This window comes from Podarcis raffonei, chromosome 12 (genome assembly GCF_027172205.1).
Source record: "Podarcis raffonei isolate rPodRaf1 chromosome 12, rPodRaf1.pri, whole genome shotgun sequence".
Classification (NCBI taxonomy): domain Eukaryota; kingdom Metazoa; phylum Chordata; class Lepidosauria; order Squamata; family Lacertidae; genus Podarcis; species Podarcis raffonei.
In genome coordinates this window covers 46,828,012-46,850,942 of record NC_070613.1, presented here as the reverse complement: position 1 = coordinate 46,850,942, position 22,931 = coordinate 46,828,012, and the positions used below count along the sequence as shown (strand labels likewise).

General features: G+C 45.0%; 3 protein-coding genes across 9 annotated transcripts in view; 1 reads left to right on the top strand and 2 right to left on the bottom strand.

Annotated features, from left to right (window-relative positions):
• Positions 1-19,894, top strand: part of ACAD11 (acyl-CoA dehydrogenase family member 11) — a 38,849-nt gene extending 18,955 nt beyond the window's left edge. Inside the window, exons 10-20 of the mRNA XM_053359339.1 lie at positions 601-678; positions 1,476-1,614; positions 2,544-2,651; positions 4,753-4,851; positions 12,545-12,611; positions 13,417-13,502; positions 14,301-14,372; positions 14,820-14,974; positions 16,287-16,403; positions 17,720-17,829; positions 18,993-19,894. Of these exons, the coding sequence (XP_053215314.1) occupies positions 601-678; positions 1,476-1,614; positions 2,544-2,651; positions 4,753-4,851; positions 12,545-12,611; positions 13,417-13,502; positions 14,301-14,372; positions 14,820-14,974; positions 16,287-16,403; positions 17,720-17,829; positions 18,993-19,107 (1,146 nt within the window). The 3' untranslated portion in view covers positions 19,108-19,894. The remainder of the gene's footprint in view (positions 1-600; positions 679-1,475; positions 1,615-2,543; positions 2,652-4,752; positions 4,852-12,544; positions 12,612-13,416; positions 13,503-14,300; positions 14,373-14,819; positions 14,975-16,286; positions 16,404-17,719; positions 17,830-18,992) is intronic.
• ACKR4 (atypical chemokine receptor 4) lies at positions 6,317-11,610 on the bottom strand. Of its 4 annotated transcripts, none has more exons than XM_053359344.1 (3): positions 11,397-11,610; positions 9,479-9,801; positions 6,317-7,677 (listed from the first exon to the last, which is right to left on the bottom strand). In XM_053359344.1, exon 3 carries the CDS (start codon positions 7,667-7,669, stop codon positions 6,614-6,616), a length of 1,056 nt encoding a protein of 351 aa, XP_053215319.1. In that variant the 5' UTR covers positions 7,670-7,677; positions 9,479-9,801; positions 11,397-11,610; the 3' UTR covers positions 6,317-6,613. The 4 variants fall into 4 exon arrangements, with proteins under 4 accessions (XP_053215319.1, XP_053215317.1, XP_053215320.1 ...); XM_053359342.1 differs by lacking the exon at positions 11,397-11,610 and adding an exon at positions 10,329-10,449 and having other exon boundaries at positions 9,479-9,957; XM_053359345.1 differs by lacking the exon at positions 11,397-11,610 and adding an exon at positions 10,329-10,449 and having other exon boundaries at positions 9,546-9,957.
• DNAJC13 (DnaJ heat shock protein family (Hsp40) member C13) overlaps positions 19,755-22,931 on the bottom strand; it is a 62,370-nt gene continuing 59,193 nt past the window's right edge. For 3 of the 4 annotated variants that reach the window (XM_053359334.1, XM_053359332.1, XM_053359333.1), the window contains 3 exons: positions 22,225-22,368; positions 21,920-22,019; positions 19,755-20,584 (listed from right to left, as the gene is read on the bottom strand). In XM_053359334.1, the coding sequence (XP_053215309.1) occupies positions 20,487-20,584; positions 21,920-22,019; positions 22,225-22,368 (342 nt within the window). In that variant the 3' untranslated portion in view covers positions 19,755-20,486. Of the gene's footprint in view, positions 20,585-21,474; positions 21,591-21,919; positions 22,020-22,224; positions 22,369-22,931 lie in introns of all 4 variants that reach the window. The other variant, XR_008327093.1, reaches the window with a different exon arrangement.

Genomic DNA, 22,931 nt, shown 5'->3' with positions numbered 1-22,931 from the left:
CCTTTTATTTTACAGTGGTACCTCGGGTTACATACACTTCAGGTTACAGACTCCGCTAACCCAGAAATAGTGCTTCAGGTTAAGAACTTTGCTTCAGGATGAGAACAGAAATTGTGCGCCGGCAGCACAGCAGCAGCGGGAGGCCCCATTAGCGAAAGCGCGCCTCAGGTTAAGAACAGTTTCGGGTTAAGAACGGACCTCCAGAATGAATTAAGTTCGTAACCCGAGGTACCACTGTATTATTTTATTATTTATATAACACCCATCTGACTGGGCTGTCCCAGCCACTCTGGTTGGCTCACAACAAAATATTAAAAGCACAATAAAACGTCAAACATTTAAAAATTCCCTGTTGTACTGGGCTGCCTTCAGATGTTTTCTGAAAGTCATATAGTCATTTAGATGTGTGAGGGGAATATTGCTTCACTATTAATCCAGTCTATTGGACTTCAGGTGCTCACATTCACATTCCAATTACTCACAAACCATATGAAAAGCAGAGTAAGAAGCAATCTAGTGAAATGTACTGACGGGGGGAAATGCACTGATGTGGCTTTTTGGCTGTTATGTGTTCTCTATTGATGTATTTTATTTTCCTAGGAAATGGTGGAGTATTACGCCAGAAATAAAAATTCGCCAGACGTATGGAAAAAGCCTGCCGTGATTGAGAGACTGAAGGTGCTTGTATTTTTTCACTTCTGTGGTGTTAATAATGGAAGGAATTACCTGATACAGTCCGGTAGCTGTGCAAATGTCACTTGAAGAATAGCTTATCTGATGTTTGGGGATCTTATTCCAATTAAAATGGCTGGTAAAGTTTTGAAGAGAAAGGGTAGTTTATCACCCTGATCCACATGCCTGATAAAACGGCGACGCTTTTGCTTTAAAGCACTTTAGGTCAATTGATTTCAACTGCAGGCAAGCCTAGGCCAAATTTCTTCTGCAGTTTCACAGGCTTACACTCTGGGCCGTTAATCGTAGATGTTTTGCTGAATAACACTGTGGAAAGACAGAAATCTCTGCAATGTGTAGTTTTTAGTCTTCTGTTTCTATAACCAAGGAGGAAAAAATAATAATTTCACACATTAAGAATTGGTGTGTATATGAGACAGAGAGAGAGAAGAAGGAAGGAAAGAAGGAAAGAGAAAGAGAGAAAGAAAGAGAGAGAGAGAGAGAGAGAGACAGACAGACAGACAGACAGACAGACAGAATAAGTGAAGCTGTTTATGGCATTGCCAGAACCAAGAATTTGGCTTGGTGTTTTCTGAGCGCTGTGATTTCAATCAGATTGGCATTTATTTTATTGGGATTATATTAAAATACGTATATTTCCCCAAATGCTGTAAGCATCCCGGCTCTTAAATTATTTATTTTATTATATTTAAGTATTATATATCTCCCTTCTAGCTAAAATATTAGAATGGTTGTTCAGTGCCACCATGACTTGGCTTGATCCCTCTTACTTCTGTCATCAGGAAAGGGCCAAGGCAGAGGGTCTCTGGAACCTTTTCCTGCCAGGGGTTAGTGGTCTTGGCCAGCTGGACTATGCCTTAATCGCAGAAGAGACTGGGAAGTGCTTCTTCGCGCCCAACGTGTTCAACTGTCATGCCCCAGGTCAGTGAATTGTTATGACACTCATACCAGGGATCGTAGAATCACAGAACTGTAGAGTTGGAAGGGACCTCAAGGGTTATCTAGTCCAGCCCGCTGCAATGCCCAATTTGGGATTCGAACCCATTACCCTGAGATTAAGAGTCTCATGCTCTAACCAACTGGGCTAACCTAGTACCTGATGGGGAACCTTTCTCAGCTCAAGTGCCATGCTTTCTCTTCAGGGACTGCATGCCAGAGACAAATGTGCATTAGATCTTTGACTGGTTCCTACAGACACCATTTGCACACCCCTCTTCATCCTACATGGGACGAGGGTGGCGCTGTGGGTTAAACCACTGAGCCTAGGGCTTGCTGATCAGAAGGTTGGCGGTTTGAATCCCCGTGACGGGGTGAGCTCCCGTTGCTTGGTCCCTGCTCCTGCCCACCTAGCAGTTCGAAAGCACGTCAAAGTGCAAGGAGATAAATAGGTACTGCTCCAGCAGGAAGGTAAACGGTGTTTACGTGTGCTGCTCTGGTTCGCCAGAAGTGGCTTAGTCATTCTGGCCACATGACCTGGAAGCTGTACGCCGGCTCTCTCGGCCAATAAAACAAGATGTGCGCCGCAACCCAGAGTCAGTCACGATTGGACCTAATGGTCAGGGGTCCCTTTACCTTTACCTTTACTTTCATCCTACATCTAGGAAGGTAGAAGCATTTTCAGAGTTGAAGGGCACATTCCAGCCAGGCAAAAACCACTCAAGGAGGGTGCAAAGCAGGGCTGGTGACAGACGTGAGCTTGGGAGTTGTCCTCAGGGCTGGATAATGAGTCCTGAGGTGTTGCATATGGTTCCTGGGCCTGAGGTTTCCCATCCTTGCCTCTATGCAGTGATCACTGTGTGTCTGATGGAGCGGAAACTGCAACAGCGTCTTTTCTGTTTGTCTTCCCCCAGACACAGGAAACATGGAGGTCCTGCACATGTATGGGACCCAGGAACAAAAGAAACAGTGGCTGGAGCCTCTCCTGGAAGGGAAAATAAGTTCTTGCTTCTGCATGACAGGTAATAGTTTCTTCTTCTCCTCCTAAAACTAAGGATTGTGATACGGTGCTACAAAAATCCTCCAATAAGGACTGTATGGTGACTTCTTACATTTGTGTTACATACAGAGAAATATAATGGTTTTAGTATTGATGGTCCGCAACAGTTCCTCTGTAGTATTTTTCCAGGAATATCTTTTCTTTATCATTTATATCTGCTCCAATTATTATTTCTGTATGTTTGTCTTATTTTTATACTGTTTTTTAATAATTGGAGATTTATATATGTTTTGTTATACAGTGGTACCTCTGGTTACGTACTTAATTCGTTCCGGAGATCCATTCTTAACCTGAAACTGTTCTTAACCTGAAGCACCACTTTAGCTAATGGGGCCTCCCACTGCTGCCACGCCGCCACCATGCGATTTCTGTTTTCATCCTGAAGCAAAATTCTTAACCCGAGATACTAATTCTGGGTTAGCGGAGTCTGTAACCTAAAGCGTATGTAACCTGAAGTGTCTGTAACCCGAGGTACCACTGTATAAGTGTGAAATTCAATAACCTGTAAGAAACATTGCAATAATAAAACAAATATAGCTTGAACCAGATTTAAAATATTCCCTGTCCTTCTCATCACCGTTCATCTTTCTACATCACATAGAATTGCATGTTGATAAGAATTCTCAACTAATAAATATATGTCTACATATATATTTGAGCTCTTTGACATTCTCCTTAGATTAACTTAGAAACAATCTAAGACAGTGGTGGCACACCTATGGCACCTGTATCAGAGCAGGCACTCAGAGCCCTCTCTGTGGGCATGTGTGCCATCGGTTCATCTGCACCATTGCTGGGGGTTGGCAAAGTGGGCAGCTGCCCCCCCGACCACTGTGGGCAGGAAAATCTCACTAGAGTTCCCCGGCCCCCCATGCCACTGCGAGCCAGAAACGGGTTATGTTTTGCTTGTGCGAGCCAGAGATTGTCTGCGGCGATTGGGTGGGAGATTATTGCCTCTTGTCGATTGGCTTCCTCTGTATTAGTTTGGTGGCTGCCTCCCTCGAAAAAGCTCAGCAAACCTGAACATTCCCCCCAATGAAAGCTCAACAACAGTGTGCAACCCCCCCGCAAAGAAGTTCAACAACTCAGGGCACTTTGTGTTGGCACTTTGCGAGAAATAAGTGGGTTTTGGGTTGCAGTTTGGGCACTCGGTCTCTAAAAGGTTTGCCACGGCTGATCTAAGATCTTCAGCAAAATCAATAGTAAGGCCACTTCCCAAACCAATCAAGAAGGACCAGGAAAAATGCCAACCAGTTTGTGTGGTCCCCAGAAGTGCTTTAAAACAACTAGGGGAACATTAAAGGTAAAGGGACCCCTGACCATTAGGTCCAGTCGTGACAGACTCTGGGGTTGCGGCGCTCATCTCACTTTATTGGCCGAGGGAGCTGGCATACAGCATCTGGGTCATGTGGCCAGCATGACTAAGCCGCTTCTGACGAACCAGAGCAGCACACGGAAACGCCGTTTACCTTCCCGCTGGAGCAGTACCTAGTTATCTACTTGCACTTTGATGTGCTTTCGAACTGCTAGATTGGCAGGAGCAGGGATCGAACAACGGGAGCTCACCCCGTTAAGGGGATTCGAACCACCAACCTTCTGATCGGCAAGCCCTAGGCTCTGGTTTAACCCACAGTGCCACCCGTAGGGGAACATTAAGCAACATAATAAAAAGGTAAAGGGACCCCTGACAATTAAGTCCAGTCGCGAACGACTCTGGGGTTGCGCCGCTCATCTCGCTTTACAGGCTGAGGGAGCTGGCGTTTGTCCGCTTCTGCAGACAGTTTTTTCCGGGTCATGTGGCCAGCATGATTAAGCTGCTTCTGGCGGAACCAGAGCAGCACACGGAAACACCGTTTACCTTCCTGCCGGAGCAACATAATAAAACCACATAAATGGTCACATCATCTGCTGAGGGTGGTGGGGACAGACGGACTGCCTTTTCTCCTTGCAGACCACTGATGCTGCTTCTATCACCTCTGCTTGGTGATAGAATGGGCTAAGTTAAATTCTGTTTTCAATTACTCCAGCTGCAGTAAGCCATGATTGGTATTTTGTTTGAACAGAACCTGGCGTCGCTTCCAGTGATGCCACCAATATGGAATGCAGCCTCGAGAGAGATGGAGACAGCTACGTGATCAACGGCCAAAAGTGGTGGAGCAGCGGTGAGTAAAACAAAGTTTTCCTGGAATGTTGAGGTCAATTCTATCTCAGAATTCTGTCCTCCCTCCCATGTTTCTGTATTGGCTACATGAGGACTAAGAAAGATGACTTTTATTTTTTTCCTAGCGTCATGCTTGAACAGGCCTTTGCATTTGCATGCTAGATATTCCATTATATTTTATCTATGGATTAAGTCACATGGGACTCCAGCATTAAGGTTTGCTCCTGCACATAGGTGAACTGAATCCTAGGGCCCTTCTCAAACTGAGTGTTCTATAAATAGTGGAGAAGACACATTAATCGTGCTGAGTCTCAACGCTGTGCTGTGTACATGTAAACCAGTGTTTCCCAAACTTGGGCCTCAAGCTGGTTTTGGACTACAATTCCCATCATCCCTGATCACTCGTCCTGCTAACTAGGGATGATGGGAGTTGTAGTCCAACAACAGCTGAAGTCTGGGAACCCCTGATGTAAACCAATGACTCCTTTGGAATATATTTTACACACAAGTTGTTTAACAGTGTGTGAAGCTACAGACATATCAATCTTTTGAATCGGAATAGTATGAGATGCTAATTAGCTGATATCCCAAAACTTCTGCAAGGCAATAAGGGACCCTCCTGAATTTTGAGTTTGAAAGATTCCCCTATAAAAAAACAAAAACATAGTAGTTCAGGGATTGTTTTATACACGTGGTTCCTTTCTCTTCCATTGAAGCTCTTTTATTGTATACAAAAATGAAGCATAATATATATTAATATAATACAATAGGAATAACAAAACATAAGATTGCGTTGTGTGTGACTTAATGGAAATGCTGTAGGTGTCGTTATGTGACAGTTCTAATCGTATTAGGAAATTCTACGCAGTAAGGCCTGCACTTCAAATTCCATTACATGAAGGAATAAAGTCCCCCCCCCCACCAAAAAATTACTATACAAATATTTGTGTAAATAAGTGTTTAGGTGTATTCTTGTCCATATAAGTATCCAGATGCATTCTTGAGCAGCACCTGAACATGGCATCCCCATGTACTGATGCCATTATCCTATGCGTTTTCTGGATTCCTGTTCCATGTAAATTATCTGGGGGGGGGAGCAGGAGAAAACTTAGCACCAGGATTTATAGCAGGGCTTGGGGGGAAGCATTGATCCAGTGGGGTTGTGGGACTCTGGCTCCCATCAGCCCCCATCAGTATGGTCAGTGGCAGGGCCATCTTAAGCATATCAGGCGCCGTGGTGCAAAGATGCTGCCGGCGCCCTCCCCTTTCCCCAGACTTGACCTTTTTTTAGGACTGGAGGAGGTGGGCAGCGTTTGGAGGGCGGCTTCTCCGGTGGGGAAGAGGTGGAGGATGGACGCGGCGCCTCCTGGCTCAGCTGGCCACTTCGTGCCGCGGTGGGCATGGCAGGCAGCACACTGAGCGAGCGGGTCTGTGCCGGGCGAGCAAGGGCACTTGCGCCGTTCCTACTAAGCAGGCTTATTTCCACTTTAACATTTCATTAGTATGTATTATTTGATGTTAGAAATAATGTGCAACATTTCCTGTATGCATAGATCAGCCCATTTAAACTAGGTTATGTTGTCAGCAAAGAGCAGGTACGCTAGGTCCAGCTATCTGCTCGATTAGAACAGCTTCATCCTACCACGTGAAGCAATCGCAGTCGATATTCAGTTCTTTTATCAAGGATCTCTCTGTGTCAACCCAGCACAGCCAGGCATTGACTGGCTTAAGCGAACACGGATTGCTTTCCTTCTCCCCATTTTCTAAATAGTGAAGCTACTGGTTTCTTGCCCAGAATCTTCATAGTCCATAGGAATTTCTTCATTCGCTGTGCTCTGCTGCCTTCTCCAGTAGCCGCAACGCTTTGCCATTTTGACCATGTGCATTTTGAAAGAGGCTCCCATAAAAAAATAAAGGATGGGGTTCAGGCAGCAGTGGAACAAAGCAACGCTGTTGGTCACCTGGAATACGATATCAATGGTTTTGCTTGTGCTGCAGTCTGTAATAAGCGGGTAGATAATGTCAATGGCTTTCCAAAGCTTGACGATGTTATAAGGCAGTTGCGTGACGATAAAGACCGACACCGCTGCGACAAGAACTTTCAGAGGCCGGCATTTTTTAACACTGGGGCTCAAAATGAGAGTTCTGGCCACAGCCGAGTAGCAAACTAGCATGATGAGGAAAGGCAGCGCAAAACTCAGCAACATTTCTGCTATTTCGATGGTTACGTTAATTACGTTCCCCGTGCTTTGAGGAAATGCGGGAAAACATGTAAGTCTGTTGTTGAACTCCACGACTGTGTTAAAGACAAGTTCAGGAATGCAAAGGAACATGGCAGCTGCCCAGACAAGGAAAGACGTTTTGACGCATTGGTTGATGGCCCCTGGTTTAGCTTGGGATTTGACAATGGCTTTGTATCTGTCGACGCTGATGCAGGCCAGAAATTGCATGCTAGCACTGAAGGTCATTGTGTAGATAGCGGACGTGATCTTGCACAAAGGGATACCTAGGACCCACCCGTGGGCGGCACTTGCCGCCCAAAAGGGAAGAGTGCAGAGCAGTAACAAATCGGCAATCGCCAAGTTCATGATGTATACATCCACCCTGGTCTTTAGTTTTCTGATGTAGGCGAAGAATGCCACCACTAGGGAATTCCCAGCGAGCCCAACGAAGAAAACGACAGAGTAGAATGCCGGTAGGAATGAGGTGATGAATGCTCTGATCTCACCTTTGTAGCAAAGCATTTCGAAGGAAGCGTAGTCGAAAGTAGTGTTCAGTTCATAATCATCGTAGTGGTATCCTTCTGTAGAGAGCTCCATGGAAGAATCTGAAAGGCAGGGTGGAGTGGAGGGAAGTTAATTGCACCCAGTGGATGTTAGTTTTCCAGGAAATTTTGGATTGGGGGAATTTCCTGTACAAATTAGGATGATTTCCAGCTTGCCCCGGAAGATTTCTTGATGCCTTACAATGTGATTCAAGGATGATGATGATGATGATGATGATATATTATTTCTATCCCGCCCATCTGGCTGGGTTTCCCCAGCCACTCTGGGCGGCTTTCAACAGAACATTAAAAACAGAATAAAACTTCAAACATTAAAAACTTACCTAAACTTCTTCTAAAAGTCAGATAGATGTTTATTTCCTTGACCTCTGATGGGAGGGCGTTCCACAGGGCGGGCACCACCACCGAGAAGGCCCTCTGCCTGGTTCCCTGTAACCTCACATCTCGCAGGGAGGGAACAGCCAGAAGGCCCTTGGAGGCTGAATGATGGGGGTAGGGACGCTCCTTCATATATACTGGGCCGAGGCCATTTGGGGCTTTAAAGGTCAGCACCAACACTTTGAATTGTGTTCGGAAACATACAGTGGTGCCTCGCAAGACGAAATTAATTCGTTCCGCGAGGCTCTTCATATAGCGGTTTTTTCGTCTTGCAAAGCAAGCCCATTGACAGTTTAGCGGATTAGCGCTATTAGTGGTTTAGCGGCTTTTAGCAATCAGCTGATAAGCGGCTTAGCGGCTTAGGAAAAGGGGGGGAAAAGGAAAAAAAAACCTGAAGGAACTCACAAGACTTTTTCGTCTTGCGAAGGAAGCCCATAGGGAAATTCGTTTTGCGAAGCGCCTCCAAAACGGAAAACCCTTTCGTCTAGCGGGTTTTCCGTCTTGCGAGGCGTTCGTCTTGCGGGGCACCACTGTACTGGGAGCCAATGTAGGTCTTTCAGGACATGGTCTTGGCGGCCACTCCCAGTCACCAGTCTAGTTGCCGCATTCTGGATTAGTTGCAGAAGGAAGTTTGTTCGTTTCACTTTTGTTTAGTAAAGGGAGATAAATACCTTTTGTTACATCAGAAAATGTACATGTTTATTTTACTTTTATTTCATAAAGAAAGCTAAAGCATTTGAAACCGACAGGCTTGTGTAACATTATATTTTTGCAGGTGGCATCCATTCATTGTTATGAATGAACAATGTGGGGAGGGGTTTTTGCTCCACATCATTGGTGGCATTTGGAAATAGATTTTAAATACTTGAATCAAAGGTTCCAGACAAACGCTATAATCTTCAATGGCTCTTACCTGCATGCAGGTCTAAACTAGGCATTACAATGAATAAACACATGGTTGTGGGTAAACATAGCACCTCCTCTCCCCCATTCATTCCTTACTATTACAACAACCTCCAACCATTAGCAACTAACTCCTAGGGGCCGAGTGGTCTTTGCCCCCCCCCATAAAATATTTGAGGGGGCTGGATCCCTCCAAAGTTAGTGGGCACTGCCACTCAGATGGTGTCTGTGCTCTACATCATGTGATTGTTTATGCAGGGTAGGGGTTTATTTGCCCCCCCATATTTTATTCAAGTTGGCCCCCATGGGAGCCAGTGATGTGAAGTGGGACCATGTCATCAGAAAAGCGGTCTCTCAATTTAGATGATATTAATTTGTTCCTGTGAGCAAAGACCCAGAATCACGCCAAAAGAAAATACATCAGAAAACTTATTAAAAGTAAATGGTGAAAATTGCTAATATGTATGATGAAGGCAATGTAAATGATGCATTTATAAACAATGATACAAAATAAACAGTGAGCTATATAAAAAATGATTGCAGTATAATAATATAAACTTACAGTGAGACTAGTCCAGGCAGTAAAGCCCTGCAGCTTTCAAAATTAAGATAAGGCAGGAATGCCAAACCTGCGGCTTTCTTTCAACGGTTTGCCCTTGAAGCTTTTGATCCAAGTAATTAATTTCAGCTGAGTTGGCGGAGGACCCACTTTACTCCTGTGTTGTCCTTTTTGTTTTCCTGAAGCTGCAAATGAGCAGATGGATACAGGAAGTTCTTTTCTTAGATGTCGGTGGCTAGATTCCTGAGAGTCTCAAATTGTTCCTTTGTGTGCCCGTGTGAAATCTTCCAACATCTAACTAATTGTAGCCGGTAGGATTTCTTTCACTGATCGACAAAGATCCCAAGTATATATTTTTTAAAAAGTCGAGAAGTTTTCTCTTGATCTACCATGTGTGCCTGGGGATTTTCCAGCCTCCCACTTTCCTCCATAAACAGCTAGGTGACTGCTGTGGCTGGTTGGAAAGGCTGATTTCCAAGACTCTATAATACTTTTGGACACGGGTGGCGCTGTGGGTAAAACCTCAGCGCCTAGGACTTGCCGATCGTCAGGTCGGCGGTTCGAATCCCCGCGGCGGGGTGCGCTCCCGTCGTTTGGTCCCAGCGCCTGCCAACCTAGCAGTTCGAAAGCACCCCCGGGTGCAAGTAGATAAATAGGGACCGCTTACCAGCGGGAAGGTAAACGGCGTTTCCGTGTGCGGCTCTGGCTCGCCAGATGCAGCTTGTCACGCTGGCCACGTGACACGGAAGTGTCTTCGGACAGCGCTGGCCCCCGGCCTCTTAAGCGAGATGGGCGCGCAACCTCAGAGTCGGACACGACTGGCCCATACGGGCAGGGGTACCTTTACCTTTACCTATAATACTTTTAACAGAGGTGGGCCTTGTTATCTTCCCCCTGGCTGTTTTAAATCTGGATTCCTGCATTGACGGCAGTTGGACTAGACGGCCTTTGGGTCCCTTCCAACTCTACAATTCTGTGATCATTTGCCTGCCCCCTAGTAACCCCATCCTTTTATCTGTGTGCGTTTTATCCCTCTTGGCTTCTGTCTTTCGGCGGCACTAGTGCCATGGGATGTTTGAGCGCAGGATTTTATCTGTACAAATAAGAGGTTAGGGCACCATGAGGGCTGCACCCTTCCAGTAGCAGGCAGAGCAATGGGTACAAATTTAACAATCAGTACAGTAGTATTGCGTCCTTTTTGGGCGCCTTCCAGCCTGTGTGCCCTCCCAAAACTGAAGCTGGGGCAACAGCCCCTCTCCCAGCCCTTCCATGCTACGCCTCTGGGATCTCGCAAGGAAAAAGGACTGTAAGCCTAGTAGTAGCAGCATAGCACATGTTTCAGTCCCAGGTTTAATTCCCAGCATCTCTCTCTTGTAAACATCGGAGAGCCACGGCTAGGTCACATGTGTCCTGCACATCTAGAGCACTCTGATGCCACCTTAGCAGTCATGACTCCCCCCCCAAAGAATCCTGGGAGTTGTAGTTCGTTAAGGGTGCTGGGAATGGTAGCTCCGCGAGAGTTCTCCCAACAACTCTCGGCACCCTTTGCAAACTGCAGTACAGTGGTACCTCGGGTTAAGTACTTAATTCGTTCTGGAGGTCCGTTCTTAACCTGAAACTGTTCTTAACCTGAAGACCACTTTAGCTAATGGGGCCTCCTGCTGCCGCCGTGCCGCCGGAGCACAATTTCTGTTCTCATCCTGAAGCAAAGTTCTTAACCTGAAGCACTATTTCTGGGTTAGCGGAGTCTGTAACCTGAAGCGTATGTAACCTGAAGCGTATGTAACCCGAGGTACCACTGTATCTGGGAAGCCACTTGAGGGAACTGGCACACACACACACACACACACACACACACTCCCTCCCCAAAAGGTCACTGTTTTCTAATAATTTATAAAAACGATAAAATGAAATTGCTGACCTGCTTTCCTCTTTGCAGGAGCTGCTTCATTGAACTCCTCCTGTGCAATGCTGTTTTGGTTTCTGACTCACAATTATTCTCCAGAACCACCCCGCCTTTCATTTCCATTCTCTTTCCTCCGCCCACCCTCATTTGCCAGCAACAGTTGTGTTTTCCTGGAAAACAGCTGTTTCAGTTGAGCCAAAGGGCAGCTCCGTTTGCTGGCTCAACATTGCCTTTTAACCTGAAAGGCAGAAAAAACTTTGTTGAAAACCCAGTTATTGGTGTGGAGTTTCAACAGTGGGAATAGGATTGAGGTAGAAGTTTGGTCAGGGTTGCTAAGCGTATTTTAGCTCAGATAAGTGCTTCGTATGCACCATCCCTCTAAAGCACATCTCTTTCCCCCCAGCTCCCCTAAGAATCCTGGGCACTGAAGTTTGCTGATGCAGGGCTGATCAGTGGCAGTATGGCCTATAGGGCAGGTATCTGGCTTTAAATGGAGGGTGCCCCATTCCCATGCTGCAGCACAACTGTCAGGTTATACTTAACACAGTCTGCTAAAAATTGTTTGCATGCCTCAAATCGGTATTTCAAAAATACCACGTTTCATGCAACCAGACCAACAAGTCAGTTAAGCCAGTTTAAATCTGGCTGGTTTGTGGATCATTTCAGGCAGCGGAATCGTGGGATTTCCACCTTAAGCTGCCCTTTCCCGAATCTGACTGTTGGTCCATAAAGTCCAGTACAGTCATAACTTTGTTTTTGAACAGCCTAGTTCTCAAACGCCTTGATTCCGAAACGATCAAAACCTGGAAATGAGTGTTCTTTTGGAAGCCGAACATCCAACAGGGCTTCTGCAGCTTTTGATTGGTTGCAGCAGCTTCCTGCAGCCAATCAGAAGTCACGCTTTGGTTTTCGAACATTTTAGAAATCAAACGGACTTCTGGAACTGATTCCGTTCGACTTCCAAGGTATGACTGTACTGTCTGCTCTGACTGGTGGTTGGGTCTCCAGGTTTTCTTTTTCCATCAGCTGCTCTTTTTAACTGGGGACAGAATTTGCTTTCAAGTACATAGGAATGTCATTTCTTGCTAAATGAGATGGGATTAGCATCACAGCCTTTTAGCCCAATCCTAAAACTGTTGACTGGGAACTTGCCCATTTTTTAGGAGCTGGAAATCCAGACTGCAAGTTTGCTATTGTGATGGCCAGAGATAAAAACACATCTGTATCCAGGTAAGAAGAAAACCATGATAAAATGTTAAGCCAGGTCTGAAAATGGGTCCATCTAACTAGGTGTTGTCTCTGCTAGGAGTTCCCAGACTGTGGTCTGAGAGCTGCGCTGCAACCTGTCTGTGGATTTGTGGTTGAAGATGGGAGATGGCACATCCATCACATTAAATATCCATATTGAGTTTCAGTTGTATTTGTATTGCTACTTTCTTATATTCTATTTTTATACATAATTTAAAAAAGCAATATCTCCAAATGCAAAACAGATGTTCTTATGAACAGAGGAAGCTCCAGAAGGGCTATGGCATGCAAGAAGAGGCTGTCACCGCTGCATAGTGACCAAGGGGGAAGACCACGTTGTGCCCTTCCTGGCTGGCATGCTGGTGCCCGAGTCAGTCTCATGCAAGTGCATGCATGCAACTGCACAATACCTTGCACGAGCCTTGTCCTCCGGCATCCATGCTCACACTGGCTGAACCTGGACCAGCTGTCCTTTGTCAACAACAAATTGTCACTGTTTTTTGTGTTGAATATATGCTATATGGTAATTTATGGACCTAATAGGTATCTAAAGCCATTTGCACATAACAAAATATGTATTTTATCAAAGTACATCCAGTTTTTTTCCTTAAAATTTTTGGGGCCCCCAAGAGAGTGGGGTCCTAAGCTATAGCTTGTTTGGCTTATACATAAATCAGGTACTTCTCTCTCTCTCTCTCTCTCTCTCTCTCTCTCTCTCTCTCTCTCTCTCTCTCATCTGTTTTTTTTTTAACTCACAGTTAATTCCCAGCACCACTTTTTTTTATAGATATAAACAGCACAGTATGATCATTGTGCCAATGGATACACCGGGTGTCAAACTTATAAGGCCTCTTTCAGTCTTTGGATACTGGGGTAAGTTGGTTTGCCAAGTACTTACGATCATCACTGTCGTCAAGCACCATCCAAGCGCTTGGATTTGGCTTCTAGCTCTCGGTGCCTGGTCTGAGCTGTTGCTTTAATTTAAACCACTAAATAAATGGGTGTTCCTTACTCTCTCACCCTGATGCTCTGTCGCTGAATTGGAGACACTTAAGACTCACAGAATCGTAGAGTTTGAAGGGACCACAAGGGTCATCAACCCCCTGCAATGCAGGACTATTTTGCACAGTGTGGGACTCGAACCCACAACCTTTGATTAAGCTCTACTGACTGAACTGTCCCATAGGCCAGGGCTCCCCGTAGCTCATGGAACTGCTGCTGTTGGGCTGCTATACTGTGCATACTGGATATAGAAAGGACTGGCACAGATCCTGCAGTTTTAAAATATGTACATACTGTACATACTGGTCGGCGGTTCAAATCGCCGCGATGGGGTGAGCTCCCGTTGCTTGGTCCCAGCTCCTGCCAACCTAGCAGTTCAAAAGCACATCAAAGTGCAAGTAGATAAATAGGTACCGCTCCGGCGGGAAGGTAAACGGCGTTTCCATGCACTGCTCTGGTTCGCCAGAAGCGGCTTAGTCATGCTGGCCACATGACCCAGAAGCTGTACGCCGGCTCCCTTGGCCAAAAAAGCGAGATGAGTGCCGCAACCCCAGAGTCAGCCACGACTGGACCTAATGGTCAGGGGTCCCTTTATCTTTTCCTTTACATACTGATGCTAGCGATTTCCCTCAGTTGACACTTGCCTTTGTTCTTTTCACAACTTTATAGATTATTTCCATGGCGGACATTTTGAGGTGCATTTTAACAACGTCCGGGTACCTGCCTCTCATTTAATCCTTGGTGAGTCTCAACATTTCTTTGCTAGAGAAGTTTTTTTATGTTTGATGTTTTATATATGCTGTAAGTCGCCCAGAGTTGGTGGGGAAGACCCAGCCAGATGGGTGGGGTATAAATAATAAAAAGTATTCTTATTTATTATTACAGAGCTCTGCAAAACTCTGCTGCAACCTCTTCCCACCTGGTGCCCTGCGTATGTTTTGGGCTCCAACTCTGATCAGCCCCAGCTAGCCTGGGATTGGTGGGAGTTCTCATTCAAAACATCTGGACAAACTGACCTCGTCTAAGGTCATTTTTTAAAATGTTCCCATGTATCCCCACTGAAACGTCAGCAATCTCTCCACTGTTATGTGCTAGCTATGGAACAACACCACATTAGTGGTGCAGATGCAATCTCGTTCCCAGAAAGGCAAAGAACCTTTCTGTCTCTCTCTGTCTCTCTGAACCCAGGAGAAGGAAGAGGATTTGAAATCGCGCAAGGAAGACTTGGGCCAGGCCGCATACATCATTGCATGCGGTCCATAGGGGCAGCTGAAACTGCTCTGCAGATCCTGTGCAAGCATTCAGCCCAGAGGGTGGCATTTGGGAAGAAGCTGTACCATCATGTGAGTTGTCTCTCTACTTCTGTAGGTGTAACTCTTTCCTTAGCTCAAAGGTGCGTCAGATCCAGTGACAGGAGGTGTAGCTAAAGCTTCAGTAGCACGCTAGGAAGCAGAATGTTTTTGTGCTAGATAAGAGACAATTTTGAACTAGGTGGACCAATAGTCTGATGTTGCGCAAGGCGGGTCCCTGTGTTCTCGTGCTGTTCAAAATATCTCATGAACAGAGCCACTGGGCAGCAGGGATTGGGAAAGAATAAAATAAAATTGAGAATACAGGCTTCCTCTCATTTATGCAAAGGTCATGGTGCATGTTACGGGGGCACGGGTGGCGCTGTGGGTTAAACCACAGAGCCTAGGATTTGCCAATCAGAAGGTTGGCGGTTCGAATCCCCGCGACGGGGTGAGCTCCCGTTGCTCGGTCCCTGCTCCTGCCCACCTAGCAGTTCGAAAGCACGTCAAAGTGCAAGTAGATAAATAGGTACCGCTCTGGCGGAAAGGTAAACGGCGTTTCCGTGCGCCGCTCTGGTTCGCCAGAAGCGGCTTAGTCATGCTGGCCACATGACCCGGAAGCTGTACGCCAGCTCCCTCGGCAAATAAAGCGAGATGAGCGCCGCAACCCCAGAGTCGGCCACAACTGGACCTTTACCTTACATGGTGCATGTCAGCAGAGCATGCATAACACCCTGTTCTGCCCCTGCCCTGCCCTCTTCCGGTGCTGAACTTGTGTTCCAGTTGCGATTGCACATGCATTGAATGCGCACAAAATGGGAGTTGCTTGTAAAGTCTTTCAAAGTCGTTTAGCTCCTATAGTTTCTATCACCATTAGCAAAAATTGCTAGTTTTAGCAGGCATCAGTGTACTGTGGTTCACGAGCATGATTCTTCAAATCAGTGACCCAGTGTGGTGTAGTGGTTAAGAACAGTAGACTCGTAATCTGGTGAACCAGGTTCGCGTCTCTGCTCCTCCACATGCAGCTGCTGGGTGACCTTGGGCCAGTCACACTTCTCTGAAGTCTCTCAGCCCCACTCACCTCACAGAGTGTTTGTTGTGGGGGAGGAAGGGAAAGGAGATTGTTAGTCGCTTTGAGACTCCTTCAGGTAGTGATAAAGCGGGATATCAAATCCAAACTCTTCCTCTTCTTCTTCAAATCATCTTCCAACTGGAGGTATGCATTCTGAAACTGTCCAAAACTGCAGATCTACATTAAGTATCCACGTTCAAGTAAGACTGCTAGTAGAAGGTTCAGTGAGATTGGTTGTGTTACTTAAGCGGGGTGCTAATTTTCACTTTTATTTGGTTATCCTTACGACTGCAGGAAGTTGTCGCTCACTGGATTGCTGAATGCCGCATTGCTATTGAACAGGCAAGACTGCTGACGTTGAAAGCAGCCAGCAAAATAGATGCCATGGGCAACAAAGAAGCCAGAAAAGAGGTAACAGGGCAAGTGCTGCAAGCTGGAGAAAATAGTATCTTGTTAGCAGATGTGTGTCAAGTCAAGGGTAACTGGGGTGGAGTCCTCCAGAGGTTGTGGACTACAGCTCCCATCATCTTTGACCACTGGCTATGCTGGCTTGGGGCTCATGGGAGAACACTGTCTTGGCTTTCCTGACCTAGGAAATAGAATTTCACCATATCTGTCAATAGCAAAAAAATCCATTATTTCATACCTGGACAATCCCACCTGTGTATACAGTTGCACCTTGAATCCTGAACGCCTTGCGAGTCGAACGTTTTGGTTCCCGAATGCTGCAAAAGTGAGTGTTCTGGTTTGCGAACGTTCTTTGGAACCTGAATGTCTGCCGCGGCTTCTGATTGGCTGCAGGAACTTCCTGCAGCCAATCGGAAGCCACCCCTTGGTTTCCAAATGTTTTGGAAGTTGAATGGATTTCCCCAACAGATTCCATTTGACTTCCCAGCTACGACTGTATTTTGGCAAATACAGCAACCGTGTAACTTTTCTTGTTGAACACGTTGTGAATTTAGTGCAAGGAGCCTTGGCTCAGGGGTAGAGCATCTATTTTGGATGCAGAAGGTCACCCTGCCTGGAAAGCCCCTGCCACTCAGTGCAGGAGGACCAATGGTATGATTTGCTCCTACACATGGCAGACCATTCCAATAAGACTTATAGCTATCACCACAGTCTTCCAGCTTTCAAGAAAGCAAACAGAATTTGATCAGGAACTGCATTTTTTGTTTCAATTCAATGCTGTTTCATTACCTTTGTGCCCTTATCTCCAGGGAGCACCCAGTGGGCTTCATGGCTGAGTAGATATTTCAGCTTGGGTCTCCTGATCTGAGTCTGACCCTCTAGCTATGTGCTACAAAGATCGCTTTGGCTATTCTTATTCAACTATGGCTATTGACAAGTTCAACTGGAAGACCACCAAATTCTCAACAATCAGTGTTCTTGCTTGAGCTGGCTGGATTAGATTGGCTCTGGTTTAGCTCTGTATGATTGTGCCTGCTCTGGATTTTCTCAGAAACAATTTTTAGTAAGCACTCTAGAAATTACAACCTGCCACTACACCATCACGCATGCTGCCTTTGTCTATGCTGTCATGCACCCAGAGTGGTCCTGGCTTTTAGGCAAGTTGCAAAACAGCAAACACCAAACGCTCACAAATGTGTCCAGTGGCATGGGGGTGCTTCGCATCTTTTCCGAATTGCAAGCCTGCCTATCATCATAGGGTTTCGCTTGTTTGTTCATGAGCAAATCTTTTTTAAAAAAGCTTTTCTTCATCTTTACAGGTTGCGATGATCAAAGTGGTGGCCCCCCGAGCAGTCCTTAAAGTGATTGACTGCGCCATTCAAGTTTGTGGAGGCGCCGGAGTCTCCCAAGACTTCCCATTGGCTGAAATGTAAGTGAAAGTTATTCTTAGGAGAGGCTAATATTGTAAGCCAAACACATCCCACAAGCTGTGTGTGGTGGCTCAGCAGAGGCTCAAAGCTCCTCCTTTAGCTGCCAACGCACAGGCGCCGTGCCAAGCTCCTGCTATGTTTGCACATAAAGCTGAGCCATAGTTTACTTCAACCATGGTTTGTTCAACAAACCACAAGTTGTCTCGCAGATGAGATAACAAGCCTTGTTTCTCCAAAGCTTGCTCTTGCTTTGGGTCTCAGTTACTTGGAAGCACATGGGGTAAGGTGGAAGAGGTGATCCAACAAACCATGCTTAATCTAAGCTGTTGGGACTGAATTAAAAAAAATTGTTTGCTCACATTCTAATCTAAAAAATTAGGATTTTTTTTAAAAAGGTATAGTAGCTAAGTTTAGTTTTATTTAAAGAATGTATCTAGTGCTCTCTTATTCAAAAGTCAGTCTGAAAGTAATAAAAAAAATTAAAATTCACAGTACAAGCTTTTGAGCCATAAGCGTTATATGTGTTTATAGTCATTTAATCCTGGGAATTTTGCCTTAGCAGAAATCCATGTACAGTACTGTATCCCACAACTTTTGCACGGTGGGGTTGGTTGGATTTGACCTACAAAGTCCTTTCCAAAGCCGAATCTGTATAAGGCATTATTTTTATAAAATGCTTGGAGGTGTTTTTGTTTTACAGTCAAGCAGTGTAAAAGTGTTTTTTAAATAAAAAAATGATTCTGCTGAAGATGCACATTTTAAAAGCCCCACTGACTGCGCTGAAAGCCAAGATGCTTATGTGACTTACAGCGGTCTCCAACTTGTTTGCCTCCAGATGTTCCTGACTGCAACTCCCATCAGTTTTGGCCAGCATAGTCAGTGGTGAGGGGAGTGTAGTCTTTCAACATCTGGAGGGCACCAGCTTGGGCTAGAGTATGAAGTTTGTATTATCGAAAGCCATCCTTGGTATGTTAAGAGAAGGCCGGGACTGATAGAGCATGAGACTTTGATCTCAGGGTTCATAGGTTTGAGCCTCACAATTCCCTTCTAACTCTACAATTCTATATAATTAGAGGTTGAGACCTAAGGTATAAACCAGCAAGCCTTCCTGTTCTGGTGTTGAAATGGCCAGACCATCTGCAACTGTTCTGTCCTCCTGCAGGTTTGCCTACATCCGAACGTTACGCATAGCAGACGGGCCCGATGAAGTTCACCTCTCCGTAATTGCAAGACAAGAGCTGCAGGACCAAGCCAAACAACTGAGTGCACATCTGTAATATTTTGCTTGCTTAAATGATGGTACCACAATCATTTTAAACCATTTTCTATCTTTAAGTTAGGCTGAAAGCTTATGGGGCAGGGGACTGTAGATTTGACACTGTTCTTAATTATGGATATTTCTTAAGTAAACTCACCTTACTAATTCTACTAACAACAATTCCTTTACTGATCTTTCACTTGATGAATAGTGTTCTTGCAGACAAAATGGCTTCACTCAGAAGCTTACGTGTTGGGCCATCTAAACCCAAGGGGGAAGGTCTAGAATAGGCCTGCCACCAGAATTTTGATATCTTTCCCTGCAGTTGGTGGGTTGCATAAAATGTAAGATTCCTACTCAATTGCACATTGGGTTTTGCCTAAAGCTCCTTCTGTTGTTTTTTTTAAAGCAGGGGTGGGACATTTATTCAGCCTCAAGAGATGGATTCCCAGCTGCTGTTGGACTACAACTCCCATCATCCCTAGCTAGCAGGACCAGTGGTCAGGGATGATGGGAATCGTAGTCAAGTAACATCTTGTGGGCCATCTAAGATGCAGGTTTCGTTCTCTCGCCCTCAAAATAGATTTCAGGTATCTCATCCCAGAACCCTCATTTTCTTTCCAGCTTTATAAAGGAATAGAACAGCAGAAGTACAAGTCTGTCACATTAACAGTTCAGTTCCCTTTATTTTTTAAAATTTTATGTACATACGAATGATCTGTATAATGTACATTCAATATAGAAAGTTTTATATACTGGATAATGTATAGAACATATCACAATTACACTATGCTTTTTATATATAACATGTTAACGTCATTTTTAAATAGGTTTTTTTTTTTTGCTGCATTTTAATTTTTCAATTTGGTAAAGCCAGTTATACATACAAATATCTTGTTAGGTCTGGTGAAGGAAATGTTAATGATTGAGGAGAGAGGCAAACACCAAGTCTGTCAGGTTTTGGGAGGATTATCTTGTCCAACTTGGAGAGGAGTAGGAGGAACAAGTGATTTAGCCCAATTTCTTCGAGACTGCAGTTCAACTTCAGTCATGCTTAGCTCATAAAATACAAAAAACTAGGAAAAAGTGTTTCGATTCACAGTCTTGTAAACAAAAATATAAAGGAACAAAAAAATGTGCTTACGTACAGCAAGAAACAAAAACTTCTTGCGTACCCCTTTAGGCTGATCCCCAAAGTACTTTCTTCTTATGTTACAGTGTGATAGAATCGTGGAACCTTGTCTTTCCCCCCTAAAAAAAATATATTCATAGAAAAAGGAATAACACTGTCATGAAACTGGAAAGGCAGGCAGAAATCTGTTTCGGTGGACAGGCCAAGGAATGGGGCCTTCCTCACCCCCGCCAGTCTGTTTTGGAGTCTCTTGCATTTCATGTCCTTTAGCTGTGGTCTCCAGCTTCGTGGTCTACTGGAGGGGGGACACTGGGCAGAACCGACGAAGACCTCCCTGCAGTAAGATAGCCAGCAACTCCAGGACCTGCACCAGGGGGAAAAGATGGGAAGGAACAAACAGTTTTCTTTAAAAAACTTTATCATAAACTCGAGTGTTTTCAAAGCTGTTAGTTCTGCTCAGACAAACCAGAGTGATCTGTCTTACCCCATGACATTTGTGTCCAGCTTACATTTCTCTAGACTGATACACGTTACTGGAGATCAGATTTCCATATCGCCAGTCACTATGTTATCTAGGATTTATGTTTTAACCCAACTGCAATAATATATCCACAAAAATATACATATACACACACACACACACACACACACATGTACCAGAGGTTTTCAAACTATGGTCCGTCCGCAGAAAGGTTGCAAAACAGACAAGATGATCTAAACTTCACCCTAAACTTGATTTGTTTTTTAGGCTGTTTGGACCAGGGCAGGATGATTAAACTGGCCAATGAGACAGTGGGTCAATTGTTTTCATAATAAGCCTACTAGCTTTGTCGCTTAGAGGTACCTCTCATTTTTGCAACATGGCTCTTGCTCCAACCATGCTAGTGTGGAAGCAAAAAATGTTGCTTGTTTTCACAGTTCTAATATCCATCAAGACTAGGCAAGTGCGGATTGTTCTTTTGAGCCATAGAAGAAAATACTAAACGGCCCGTTGAGACTCCTTGCAAATTTCCAAGTGGTCCGTGTGGGGGGAAGAGTTTGAGAACCACTGATACGTACCCTCAGGCACCTACCATTTGGAACCCTGATGTCACAGGCGCAGGGGGATAAAAATCACGAGTTCCAAAACGTGGCATTGCGCAATGTTCTACAACAGTCACATGTCCGCTACAACTGTATTGCCATGCACCTAAGGAAGCGTTTCGTTCTAGGAACTGCGCAGATGCAGCATGCACTGAGCAAAGTGGTATCTACCTGCTTTTAGAGAGTGCTAGAGAGAGGTTTAGCAAGCTGCCTGCCAAAGTAGATCTAAAGCCCACTTCTGAGATGAAGAGGACTGCTACCAGATAGAAGGGAAGAAGAGGAGATACCTGGGGAAGAAACCAGACGCAAGGGAAGTACAGACAGCAAAGCACTTGGAAGCAAAAGTGAAGCATCACTCCAGAGTGTTCCGAGGAGGTTTGTAACGGACACATTAATCATTTGCCCCCTTCAAATTTCTACCCTGGATATGTCCAGAATTAAAGCTGAAGTCCAATTGGAGCATCCATTGCTCCTTGTGGCCCCTTTTCCAACCTTACAATTCTACAATCAAATTAAGGGGACTGAATTAAGGTGTTATCCCAGAATAAACAAGCCACATGATACACAAAAGAAGGGAAACACAACAGGAAAAGCCTAAATTAGAATGTTTACTGACCAGTGAGGTATCCTGCTGTTTGAGTCTCAGAAATGAACAAGTCATGTTTCTGATCTTTGAAGGCACTCCACACAGAGGAACGAGACAGTATTTCATTCACCTGCAAGAACAACAAAGCTCAGGAAACGTTTGTTTCATTTCCCCCTCTGTTCTTTATCTATAATTGGCTGCTGTCATTATGAAGTTGACCCTGCCATTAGCAGCAGCTTTTGTAATTGCACAAATCTGGAGCATTTTTTGGGGGGGGGGTGGGGGTGTCCAAAAATACAAAATGCAGATACTGAATGGAATTCAGGGTGCTTTACCTGCTCTCCATACTGTAGACTGCGAGACATAGATTTCAAAGCTTTAACGATCTGAGCTTTCGTGGCCGAGGGGCTTTCCAGATTCTCAAGACCGACGCCTTCAAGCAATCTCAGGAGATATGGAACCAACTCTACTTTCAAAGCCTGCAAAACCAGGTTACAAGGTACTTAATGATAGTCCAAGGGCATTCCAAAGCAAGAAGTGCTCCTATCCGTCAGGCAGGTGAGAAAGAACTGATGGACTGAGCCTGCCTCCTAAAATTCTTTGCTCTCCTGCCTAACCAACAACTCAGGTCATCTCAAATATGGCCACCCAAAACCACTGCAAAAATACTAAAGGATGAATTCACCACCTTCCCCAACGTTCCAACAGTAATTCCACATGATTTTATGGTAAAGACAACTCCAGCTCTAATAGACAGATAGGTACAGTAGTACCTTGGCTCCCAAACACAGCAAACCCAGAAGTGATTGTTCCAGTTTGCAAACGTTCTTCTGGAAGCCAAACGTCCAATGGTGCTTCCACAGCTTCTGATTGGCTTTCATTCCATTCAACTTCCAAGGTACGACTGTATTACCAAAATCTTCATCAGTGACTGAGGAGGTAATGAGTGGCACGTACCGTTGGAATTAGTCTTGCCCTGAGATGCAAGATTATTGCTGTACGCAAATGCCTTTTTCTATACCAGATTCCTTTTCTGCACAAG